Source organism: Symphalangus syndactylus, chromosome 17, assembly GCF_028878055.3.
Source record: "Symphalangus syndactylus isolate Jambi chromosome 17, NHGRI_mSymSyn1-v2.1_pri, whole genome shotgun sequence".
In the NCBI taxonomy this organism is placed as follows: Eukaryota; Metazoa; Chordata; class Mammalia; order Primates; family Hylobatidae; genus Symphalangus; species Symphalangus syndactylus.
In genome coordinates this window covers 95,347,127-95,359,831 of record NC_072439.2, presented here as the reverse complement: position 1 = coordinate 95,359,831, position 12,705 = coordinate 95,347,127, and the positions used below count along the sequence as shown (strand labels likewise).

The window sequence follows — 12,705 nt, the reverse complement described above, 5'->3', positions numbered from 1 at the left end:
ATCTTGTCACTCAAAGAACCACACTACCACCCCTGTAACAAAGGCTCCTTCTCCCCAGTAGATTAGCTCTTCTCTCCACAGTAAAGTTAATTGCCTTAAGGGCTAAGGCCTTCACTCAAAATAAGCCACAAATATTAGGCTAATTTCTAATTATTTTTTTTTTCCCACAGTAGCATGAACAATCAAGAGTGTCCTTTGGTTAAAATAATGTCAATGCAAAAGAGTGTCAAAAAAGGTCAAATCAAAAGGCAAATACACGTACATACATTTTGACGTACATTTTTCTCCAAAAGATAAAATTAAAAGGCAAAAGAAAAAAATCTTTTGAAATATAATTAAAATTTGGAATATAAAAAGTTCAAAGTTGAAGAACAAGGAAAGAGATGAAAACCTATTCATAGAAATTATTTCTTCTTCCTGCTTCCAAAATAAACATAAAATGATTTCCTGGATGTAATAAAACTATAATAACCTCCAGTATAAAAATTACATGTTCCATATTACATGAATGTTAAAACATTCATACAATATTTTTTCTATTAATCTATTTATCTAGGTGTTATTTAGAAAAAAACTTTCAAGGAATCAGTTATTTTACCAATTCCAAAAGAATGAAAAAAGTGGACTCAGAAAACGTCAGGTAAATATATGAGTATTATAAATACAGAGCAAAGTATGTTATTCTACCTCAGCAATTCTCCTATAACTTTCATACGGATTTTGTTGATGAATATGTATTGAAAATAACATACCATAAATAACCCCATACATAACTTTGTTAACTATCAATATCAGGGAATTGATTTATTTCCTAATAACCCAATTCCTATTCCCTTTCTAGTTTCCCCAAAGTGAAATCTAGTCCCTATACGATGTTCCATGAGCAAAAGGGTTCTGTTGATAAGTAATTTGGGAAACCACTGTATGCTTTGACTCCTTGGAAATTCACAATGTGCATGAGTATATTACAGTATGAGAAGTCCTAGGGAAAGAAAAGAAGTCCGCTTGCTTTGTCTAAACGAGCCTTTCTCCCCCCACACTTTAACAACAAAACTCTTTCTTGGGGACAACCCTCGAAACTAATGTTTCACAGAACATATGTGAAAGAAATGGGCTTCTCAATTATGTTTCCAGAACTGCCAAGTAAAACCTTGTACTTCGCACTAAGATTAGTAACAATATCTCTACTTGGATGTTTTTGTATTTGCTTCTGAGATGTTATCATTTTAAAATCTTCCAAAGAAGTAAAAACTTTAAAAAATCTTTCAAAACTACCTACATGAACAATTCTCTTTTAAACTTACCTTTCTAAAATGCTTGTCACTTTCAGATCCATGATCTGTTGCTCTAAACGCCGTTTCTCCCGGAGAACCTTAAAGATAAATATGCAACCCTTCACATTCTCCAGTGACGTCAAGAGTCTAAGCTGAATTTCAAATTACATCGAGTCAATGAAAAGGTGAATGGATTTTTAGAGCAACTCAGATTCAAAGAATCAAATCGCCTTTATTCTTATTTTAAGGAACATGACTGATAACCTGTGCAGAAAATAAAAAAATACTAACTATAGCAATCACAGCATATGTCTAACCTAACAATTAAAAACATATAACTGAAAATTACAATAAAAAATAAGACAATCTTTGGTAAGGATTATTTTACATGAGAGTACTTACAGTTCAGCCACATACCACTGGCATTACAGACCACGTATACTAGGAAAACAATTTTTTTTTCTTTTTTTTTTTTTTTTTTGAGGCAGAATCTCCCTCTGTCACCCAGGCTGGAGTGCAGCGGCACAATCTTGGCTCACTGCAACCTCCGCCTCCTGGGTTCAAGCAATTCTCCTGCCTCAGCCTCCCGAGTAGCTAGGACTACAGGCACGTGCCACCACGCCCGGCTAATTTTTTGTATTTTTAGTAGAGACGGGGTTTCACCGTGTTAGCCAGGATGGTCTCAATCTCCTGACCTCATGATCCGCCTGCCTTGGCCTCCCCAAAATGCTGGGATTACAGGCATGAGCCACCGCACCCGGCCGGAAAACAAATTTAAATGTCAACCATGACAGGGCAGATGAGACAAACTAAAATTACTTTTCATTTCAATTATCAAAAACAATTAGATTTCAAGAAAATATTTTTGCTAAGTAAATTTTCTTTTAATAGCTTTAATCTTATAATACACATACATATTTAAGAATTTTAGTTTTATCACAGAATAATTATTATTTCCACCTAAAGGATAATGAGTTTGCCTAATGTAGTTCTGGGGTTTTAAAATTCAGCATAAGCAGCATTATAAATTTGGTCTGCAATTTTATTTGCAACTAGTTTATTAGAAGCATTTAAAAGGCATGTTAAGGTCAGCAAAAATGTCTGTTTACACACCTAACAAGAGAAGTAGGTCAGAAGCTCCTATGACTTCACTAACCAATTTGTGACCTGTGAAAAATCAGCAAAAGGGGAAATAGAAATGTAAAATTTAACAGAAATGAGCAAACAAAGATGTCTGAGATCTCAGATTTCATATTACAATAGGGCAATAATCGGGCAAATACGCCAGGATTAAACTTAATAAATGCTACTCATTATGGTCTATCATACTTAAATTTGTTTTAAAACCATCAAATTGGTCCAACCACTTATGAAAAGCAAATACATAGGAAGTCTCATCTACTTGTCAAGAACAAATGATATTTTTTCCCCTCACTAAAAGCCAAGTATGTTTAAGTGCTTATGAATTGCCATTTTACTGGGCTAAACAAAGATTAAAACCATTGTGTAACAAAATTTTGTGTTTATCTTTTTAAAAAATGTCCTGTTTTTCATTGGTACTAAATATGTTAATTTAAAAAAAATGGGAATAAACAAATAATCCATGTATTTTTCCTCCACGCTTCTTAAATTTTTAAATTAGATCAAACAGCTTCTTCCTTACCTGAGGTAAAAAAGTCCTTCAATAAGCTGAGGCTTTCAACAATCTTGTCAAAGTCTGGTGCTAACTTTACAAGGTCTTCTGAATTAGGAAGGGCTTTTCTAATTTTCTCTGGAAAACATCAAAACATATAGAGTATGAAACTAAGAAAATATGTCAGATACTATTCTTATAAAGGGCTAAAGTATTAACTTGTTTAATCCTCATGACAACCCTACAAAACAGCTACTATTATCAACCCCATTTACAGATGAGAGACTAAAGTACACAGCAAGGAAGTGGAGGAGCCCGGGTTCCAGCCCAGGCAGTCTAGCTCCAGAATACAGGCTCTCAGCCGCTATGCTGTGGTACTGGCAAATACATCAAGTTGAAAGCTCTCCTCATTAATATTAGAAGAACAATTTGAAAGTGTGCTTTTTTTGCAAATACATTCATCAACATGGAACAGTTTTATCTTTATAAATTCTAGCACTTTGGGAGGCCGAGGCGGGCGGATCACGAGGTCAGGAGATCGAGACCACCGTGAAACCCCGTCTCTACTAAAAATACAAAAAATTAGCCAGGCGTGGTGGCGGGCGCCTGTAGTCCCAGCTACTCGGAGAGGCTGAGGCAGGAGAATGGCATGAACCCGGGAGGCGGAGCTAGCAGTGAGCCGAGATCGCGCCACTGCACTCCAGCCTGGGTGACAGAGTGAGACTCCATCTCAAAAAAAAAAAAAAAATTCTGTGAATAAGTGCAAGTAAAGATTAATTCCACCTCCACATACACCTAAACTAAGAAACCTGACAAAGTTTTTTTAAAAATTTGAGGAGAATATATTTCTTAAAGATCACCATGAAGTACTGGCAATCATAGCTATCCAATATACTTTTTTCTCATCCGCCTATTGAAAAAGGGAGGGCAGTGGCCAACTAAGAGAAGAAATTACTGTGGATACTAACAGACTTTTAAAGAACTTGGCTACAAAAAGTAGATAACCAACGTATCCAATCAAAAGGAGCTAGTTAGGTGGGTCACAATAAATATGCTCTGGGCAACATTACATAACGCAGAAAATGATATTATTAATAGAAAGGCTACTTGGCAGCATGGAAATGCTGACAAAATATGTTAGGTAGCAAAAGACAAAATACCAAAGTGTATATTCACCATGATTACATAATTTTTAAAAAGGGAACTAAAATATTATTCTGTGGTAGTATTCATGAAAAGAAAAAAATTAAAAGAAAAAAACTCAAGCCAGGCATAGTGGCTCACACTTGTAATCTCAGTGCTTTGAGAGGCTGAGGTGAGAGGTCTGAGCTAAGGAATTTGAGACTAGCCTGGGCAACATAGTGAGACCCCATCTCTACAAGAAATTAAAAAATCAGTCGGACATGGTGGCACACACATGTAGTCCCGGCTACTTGGGAGGCTGAGTTGGAAGTACTGCTTAAGCCCAGTTCAAGGCTGCAGTGAGTTATGATTCCAAGACCGCACTTCAGCCTGAGTGACAGAGCAAGATCCTGTCTCAATCAACCGATAAGTTAAAAAGATACTAACCACATATAGTAAGTATAATTAAAAGAAAATGCTCCAAACGGTTAGTGGCAGCTGTGGTAAAATGATGGGCTACTGGGTATTTCTTCTGTACAGATTTTTTCATTGATATTCTATTACTTATATCATTAAAATGAAACTATGATATATTAGGTTCATAAGTTAAGAAACTATCTCAATAAACTATTTCTCTTTGCTCGAGATGACCAAAAAAAGTATTTTAATGTTCATGATACAAACCAAAATCGATATACTCATCAATTTCCCACACAATGTCAGGCACAATCCATTTATATTCACTAAGGTCCGGTATCATATCTTTCCACTGATCAAAAGTCTAAAAGATAAGAAAGAGTGTCAATCAGATGCTCCGCATGCCAAATAAACATGTAAAGAAAAATTATGTAATTAAAACACATTAATCTACTAAGAATAACGTATTATGTGCAAAACTTTTAAGAAACAAATGTAAGTGGCCTCAGCAAACGAGCATATAAAACACATTAACACTCCTCTGTTAAACATGGAAAATGTAAAAATTCAGAATATACTCCTATTTCAAACAGGTTTCATAATTTTGCTCTAAATAGTACTGTGGGGTAGAAGGAAGACAGACTGGGAGACAGGACGCCTTGCCTCTGGTCCCAGACCTGCCAAGAAGTGCTTGTGTGAGAATGCCACCTGACTTTCACATCTGTGCTACTAAATGTCAAAGCTCAAAATCAAACCTAGGTGTTCCTATTCCCAGCCCTGTGCTCCTTCCAGTAGGCCATTTTAATTTCCTGTAATTATAACTAAGATTCTAAAGGCATCTTCCTATTAGCATCATTAAAACAATCTAGTCCATGGCAGAGACACAAAATAAATGTTTAAACATCCAATTGTATTCCACTACACAAAAGAAAAATGATTTATGCTATAGAAACTTAATCATGATATAATAATTGGAAAACCAGTAGGAATGTTAAGTTCACCTTTTTGGCTGTGTAGCCACCCCCAACAGCCGATCCTAGTATGAGATAGCGAAGTTTTAAGAGTCTCGTAGCTAATCTTGCTGGCCAAAAATTCCTGCGAGGCTGGTAGCCATATTTAATTGGAGAGAATTTCAGTTTACGTAAAGGAAGGTTTGTCAGAGAAGAGAACTGCTGAAAGGATGTCCTTAATTGGGGTCGTTGAAGCTTTAAGGTAGGATGATGTGAATGATAAATGCTTCGTGAAACCAGATGTAGTTTTTGTAGTGGTAAACTTCCTTTTATTCCAGAGCTGTGTTTCACTAAAGACTGGCAGACCTCACTGAAAGAAAAATCAATATGGAAGAAAGATCAGATAGGGTAACAGTACAAAGGAAATGACATAAAAAGAGCAATACACTAAAGGAAACACACACACCCCCATACGTGACTAACCACAATGTCACACAATAGTTCACATTTACTAACCATTGACTATGTGCCAGACATGGTTACAGTATGTGCTATCTCATTTAATCCTGCTAATAATCCCATGTAGAAAGTACTAGTATTATCCCCATTTTACAGATGAGGAAAATGTGGTGCAAAGACTTCAATAACTTGCCCAAAGTCACACTGACGTGAGAAATAAAGGCAGGATTCAAACGAAAGCAGTGGGACTCCACTCTAATACGTGGGCTATGATCCTGGTCTCAGGAATTGAAACCAAGAGAGAAAAGGCAGGGACTTATTTTATTAACTACTATTCACTGTAAGTAAAAGTTGAAAACAAAAATGCATGCAAACTTCTGCTTTCAAAAACAAAATTTCTAGCAGTTTAGAACACCTTCATCTATGTCTCCCGATCCTGACAGCACAGGGGTGGGAATTAAGGAAGTTAATCAATCCCAACTCAAGCACCTGGATCCCCAGAAAAATGAAAGTAGCAAAAAAGCTCAAAAGAGAACAGAATTTAAATGTACACATTGACTGTAGAGCTCCACCCACTTCTTCCTGAAGAGAATGAAAGGTTACCAACAACCATATCTTAACATACACTCACAGTTGCATACATAGTTGCTTGCTTACAATTAGTTGCTACTAATAATCAGGGCCGGTCTTGATTCTAAGTAGTTAATAAATATTAATTCCTTTAATTACATGGGACTGGAAACTTCTTAAGAAGGAGGAGGCTGGGAGTGGTGGCTCACACCTGTAATCCCAGCACTTTGGGAGGCTGAGGCGGGCAGATCACCTGAGGTCAGGAGTTCAAGACCAGCCTGGCCAACATGGTGAAACCCCATCCCTACTAAAAATACAAAAATTAGCTGAGTGTGGGGGTGTGTGCCTGTAATCCCAGCTATTCAGGAGGCTGAGGCAGGAGAATCACTTGAACCCAGGAGGCAGAGGTTGCAGTGAGCTGAGATCGTACCACTGCACTCCAGCCTGGGCAACAGAGTGAGACTCCATCTCCAAAAAAACAAAAACAAAAACACAGAAGAAGGAGGAGGAATCAAGGAAGACAGGAGCAATGCTGTGAAGAATGGTATGGGGATATGGGGAAAGCGGTATCTCTTGTGTTCCTATACATACCAGACATTACACTAGCTGTTTTCACTATAGCGTTAACTATATAAATGTTAACTCTCAGAAACACCCAGTAAGGTTAAGTATCCTTATTTTACAAATTTGTTTTTTTTTTTTAAGTATTGTTAAAGCGAACTAAATATGGCCTGAGAAGGACTCCATAGTTCTATATTTGCATTCTTGTGGACGAACCATAACCTAGCATAATAGGCAGACAAAATCGAAAACCTGAGTAGTAGGCATCTGTAATAACAGCTGAGTGTTGGCCAATCCCAGTGGCCATACTTCAAGCACTAATAGACTGCTAAGTGTTCAAACTGCATTCAATTCTGGAGGCTGCCTGATTTGCAAAGTGTTTATTTTCTTTGCTCAATTAAACTCCATCAAATTTAACTTGTCTGAAGTTTTCTTTAACAGATCTGGTGTCAGAAGTGGGATTTGAAGAAAAACTCCGGCAACCCCCAGGAACACCAGGTGACCTGGCAAGGTACCCGCTGAACCCGTTGCAGTCACTGGTCTCTTGATTGTAACTGGAGGTCATGGGTGAGTTTTCTCTCGGATTCCGAGCTCCACTAACTTGTGTTTTGAGCTCTCCGAGTTTACTCGAGCAATACTTAACCTGGACTGGACCCAAGATCAAATTGGATTCGATAATTAACTGGATTGGATTCAGTTAGAGGCCTCAGATAGGTATCTTATTTAATAATGGGATCATCTCAATCCAAGGATTCTAGGACTCTATCTTCAGGGACTCCAGCTAACTTTATGTATAAAAATTATGGGCCCAGAATGTGTGCATTTTTAGAAAAATGGGTTAACATCACTAAAGAAAACTTAGAATTAAGATGGCCACAATGGAGAAGTTTTAATTTGGATAGTTTGTTTGCAAGGCATATTAGAAAAAGGGGATCAAAGCCCCCACAAATACAGTGGGATGTATTCTCTCATGGATACGCAAAAGCCTCCAAAAGACTAAGTGAATTAAAAAGTGCCTCCTTAAAAGATTATTTGCAAAAACCAAATGAAAAGCTTAAGCAACAGACCAAGGACATGAAGAAAGAAGACTGTACTTTGATCTAACTTGGACTGTTCCTTCTTTGTCCGTCTCTACCTACATACTCTGAGTCCGCTAACCTTTTTGTTAAATTACACTTTCACCCTGGAGACGATTAAAAAAAAAAAAAAAAAAAAAAAGGAAGTTAAACAGATGTCTTACAAAGTGAGACCTGATCAGCCAGGCCTGCCTGCTGTAACTACTTTCACTCCATGGTCTAAAACTGAGCTTAGCCCTATGGTGAAGGACTTCCCTGGTCCAAGGGAAAAGTCTCAAAAATTTACTGAGGAATTTAGAATCCTAATAGGAGCTTATGATCCAGGACTTCATGAATTTACCACTTTATTCATATGATACTGGGGGCTGGTGAAGCTTGGAAATGGATGGCAGCAGCAGAATGGGACAAACCTGAGGAGGATATTTTAAAGGCCCCTCCAAGACCTCCTCACGAGAAGGACCAAAAATAGCTAGAAAAATCGCTGAAAACCTTTTACATTCAGTTCCTAAAATTTTTCCACAAAAAATTGGTCCATCATACAATCTTGTAAGCAAAAAAAAAAAAAAAAAAAAAAAAAAAAAAAGAAAAGAAAAGATGAACCAGTTTCAGATTACAGAAGTCGCTTAGAAATATTTGTGAAACATTCTGGGCTCAAAGTACAGCAAGGAGCATTCCCTGCAGGGGCTGAACAGCAGAACAGCATTAACTGCTTTACTTATAAATGGACTCCATCCTGAACTTAGCAGTTTAACTAAAAACCATAAGTTGCAATGGGAAGTTAGAGATGTGACTGAATTGGTGGCCTTAGCTGAACTTTTTTTTTTTTTTTTTTTTTTTTTTTTGAGGTGGAGTCCTGCTCTGTCACCTAGGCTAGAGTGTAGTGGCGCAATCTCAGCTCACTGCAACCTCCGCCTCCCAGGTTCAGGCGATTCTCTTGCCTCAGCCTCCCAAGTAGCTGGGACTACAGGCGTGTGCCACCATGCCCGGCTAATTTTTGTATTTTTAGTAGAAATGGGATTTCACCATCTTAGCCAGGATGGTCTCCATCTCCTGACCTCGTCATCCTCCCACCTTGGCCTCCCAAAGTGCTGGGATTACAGGCGTGAGCCATCGTGCCCAACCTAGCTGAGCATTTTGAGAGGACTCTAGAGCAAGAAAAAACTCAAAAGGCTAACAAGCTTATGCCCCTTCAATTGCAACAGTTACAGGGATGAGGAACCAAAGGGACCATCTCGTTCTCATTTTAAATCACAATCGGGCGGTTCCAAGATGGCCAAATAGGAACAGCTCCAGTCTACAGCTCCCAGCTTGAGTGATGCAGAAGACGGGTGATTTCTGCATTTCCATCTGAGGTACTGGGTTCATCTCACTGGGGACTGTTGGACAGTGGGTGCAGGACAGCGGGTGCAGCACACTGAGCATGATCCAAAGCAGGGCGAGGCATCGCCTCACCCGGGAAACGCAAGGGGTCAGGGAATTCCCTTTCCTAGCCAAGGAAAGGGGTGACAGACGGCACCTGGAAAATAGGGTCACTCCTACCCTAATACTGCGCTTTTCCGATGGTCTTAGCAAACGGCACACCAGGAGACTATATCCCGCGCCTGGCTCAGAGGGTCCTATGCCCGCAGAGCCTCACTCATTGCTAGCACAGCAGTCTGAGATCAAACTGCAAGGTGGCAGCGAGGCTGGGGGAGGGGTGCCTGCCATTGCTGAGGCTTCAGCAGGTAAACAAAGCGGCCGAGAAGCTCGAACTGGGTGGAGCCCACCACAGCTCAAGGAGGCCTGCCTGCCTCTGTAGACTCCACCTCTGGGGGCAGGGCATAGCCGAACAAAAGGCAGCAGAAACCTCTGCAGACTTAAATGTCCCTGTCTGACAGCTTGGAAGAGAGTAGTGGTTCTCCCAGCACACAGCTTGAGATCTGAGAACGGACAGACTGCCTCCTCAAGTGGGTCCCTGACCCCCGAGTAGCCTAACTGGGAGGTACCCCCCAGTAGGGGCAGACTGACACCTCACATGGCCGGGTACCTCTCTGAGACAAAATTTCCAGAGGAATGATCAGGCAGCAACATCTGCTGTTCACCAATATTCGCTGTTCTGCATCCTCCGCTGCTGATACCCAGGCAAACATGGTCTGGAGTGGACCTCCAGCAAACTCCAACAGACCTGCAGTTGAGGGTCCTGACTGTTAGAAGGAAAACTAACAAATAGAAAGGACATCCACACGAAAACCCATCTGTAGATCACCATCATCAAAGACCAAAGGTAGATAAAACCACAAAGATGGGGAAAAAACAGAGCAGAAAAACTGAAAATTCTAAAAATCAGAGCACCTCTCCTCCTCCAAAGGAACGCAGCTCCTCACCAGCAATGGAACAAAGCTGGACAGAGAATGACTTTGACGAGTTGAGAGAAGAAGGCTTCAGATGATCAAACTTCTCTGAGCTAAAGGAGGAAGTTTGAACCCATGGCAAAGAAGTTAAAAACCTTGAAAAAAAATTAGATGAATGGCTAACTACAATAACCAATGCAGAGAAGTCCTTAAAGGACCTGATGGAGCTGAAAACCAAGGCACAAGAACTATGTGACGGATGCACAAGCTTCAGTAGCCGATTCGATCAACTGGAAGAAAGGGTATCAGCGATGGAAGATCAAATGAATGAAATGAAGTGGGAAGAGAAGTTTAGAGAAAAAAGAATAAAAAGAAATGAACAAAACCTCCAAGAAATATGGGACTATGTGAAAAGACCAAATCTACGTCTGACTGGTGTACCTGAAAGTGACGGGGAGAATGGAACCAAGTTGGAAAACACTCTGCAGGATATTATCCAGGAGAACTTCCCCAATCAAGCAAGGCAGGCCAACATTCAAATTCAGGAAATACAGAGAACGCCACAAAGATACTCCTCAAGAAGAGCAACTCCAAGACACATAATTGTCAGATTCACCAAATTTGAAATGAAGGAAAAATGTTAAGGGCAGCCAGAGAGAAAGGTCGGGTTACCCACAAAGGGAAGCCCATCAGACTAACAGCTGATCTCTCAGCAGAAACTCTACAAGCCAGAAGAGTGGGGGCCGATTTTCAACATTCTTAAAGAAAAGAATTTTCAACCGAGAATTTCATATCCAGCCAAACTAAGCTTCATAAGTGAAGGAGAAATAAAATACTTTACAGACAAGCAAATGCTGAGAGATTTTGTCACCACCAGGCCTGCCCTAAAAGAGCTCCTGAAGGAAGCACTAAACATGGAAAGGAACAACCGGTACCAGCCACTGCAAAAACATGCCAAATTGTAAAGACCATCGAGGCTAGGAAGAAACTGCATCAACTAACGAGCAAAATAACCAGCTAACATCATAATGACAGGATCAAATTCACACATAACAATATTAACCTTAAACGTAAATGGGCTAAATGCTCCAATTAAAAGACACAGATTGGCAAACTGGATAAAGAGTCAAGACCCATTAGTGTGCTGTATTCAGGAAACCCATCTCACGTGCAGAGACACACATAGGCTCAAAATAAAGGGATGGAGGAAGATCTACCAAGCAAATGGAAAACAAAAAAAGGCAGGGGTTGCAATCCTAGTCTCTGATAAAACAGACTTTAAACCAACAAAGATCAAAAGAGACAAAGAAGGCCATTACACAATGGTAAAGGGATCAATTCAACAAGAAGAGCTAACTATCCTAAATATATATACACCCAATACAGGAGCACCCAGATTCATACAGCAAGTCCTGAGTGACCTACAAAGACACTTAGACTCCCACACAATAATAATGGGAGACTTTAACACCCCACTGTCAACATTAGACAGATCAACGAGAGAGAAAGTTAACAAGGATATCCAGGAATTGAACTCAGCTCTGCACCAAGCGGACCTAATAGACATCTACAGAACTCTCCACCCCAAATCAACAGAATATACATTCTTCTTAGCACCACACTACACTTATTCCAAAATTGACCACATAGTTGGAAGTAAAGCACTCCTCAGCGAATGTAAAATAATAGAAATTATAACAAACTGTCTCTCAGACCACAGTGCAATCAAACTAGAACTCAGGATTAAGAAACTCACTCAAAACCGCTCAACTACATGGAAACTGAACAACCTGCTCCTGAATGACTACTGGGTACATAATGAAATGAAGGCAGAAGTAAAGATGTTCTTTGAAACCAACGAGAACAAAGACACAACATACCAGAATCTCTGGGACACATTCAAAGCAGTGTGTAGAGGGAAATTTATAGCACTAAATGCCCACAAGAGAAAGCAGGAAAGATCTAAAATTGACACCCTAACGTCACAATTAAAAGAACTAGAGAAGCAAGAGAAAACACATTCAAAAGCCAGCAGAAGGCAAGAAATAACTAAGATCAGAGCAGAACTGAAGGAGACAGAGACACAAAAAAACCTTCAAAAAATCAATGAATCCAGAAGCTGGTTTTTTGAAGAGATCAACAAAATTGATAGACCACTAGCAAGACTAACAAAGAAGAAAAGAGAGCGTTCTTATACACCAATAACAGACAGAGAGCCAAATCATCAGTCAACTCCCATTCACAATTGCTTCAAAGAGAATAAAATAACTAGGAATCCAACTTACAAGGGATGTGAAGGACCTCTTCAAGGAG

The 12,705-nt window shown here is 39.5% G+C and overlaps 1 protein-coding gene across 30 annotated transcripts in view; it reads right to left on the bottom strand.

Annotated features, from left to right (window-relative positions):
- Positions 1 to 12,705, bottom strand: part of OPA1 (OPA1 mitochondrial dynamin like GTPase) — a 100,996-nt gene that overhangs the window by 73,500 nt on the left and 14,791 nt on the right. For 14 of the 30 annotated variants that reach the window (XR_010116510.1, XM_063620558.1, XM_063620567.1 and 11 more), the window contains exons 2-6: positions 5,448 to 5,766; positions 4,714 to 4,810; positions 2,938 to 3,045; positions 2,388 to 2,441; positions 1,305 to 1,372 (exon numbers count right to left, since the gene is read on the bottom strand). Coding sequence is in view for 29 of the 30 variants with exons in the window: in XM_063620558.1 (XP_063476628.1) it covers positions 1,305 to 1,372; positions 2,388 to 2,441; positions 2,938 to 3,045; positions 4,714 to 4,810; positions 5,448 to 5,766 (646 nt within the window). In the remaining variant the exon portion in view is untranslated. The remainder of the gene's footprint in view (positions 1 to 1,304; positions 1,373 to 2,387; positions 2,442 to 2,937; positions 3,046 to 4,713; positions 4,811 to 5,447; positions 5,767 to 12,705) is intronic. The other 16 variants (XM_063620572.1, XM_063620561.1, XM_063620563.1 and 13 more) reach the window with 5 other exon arrangements.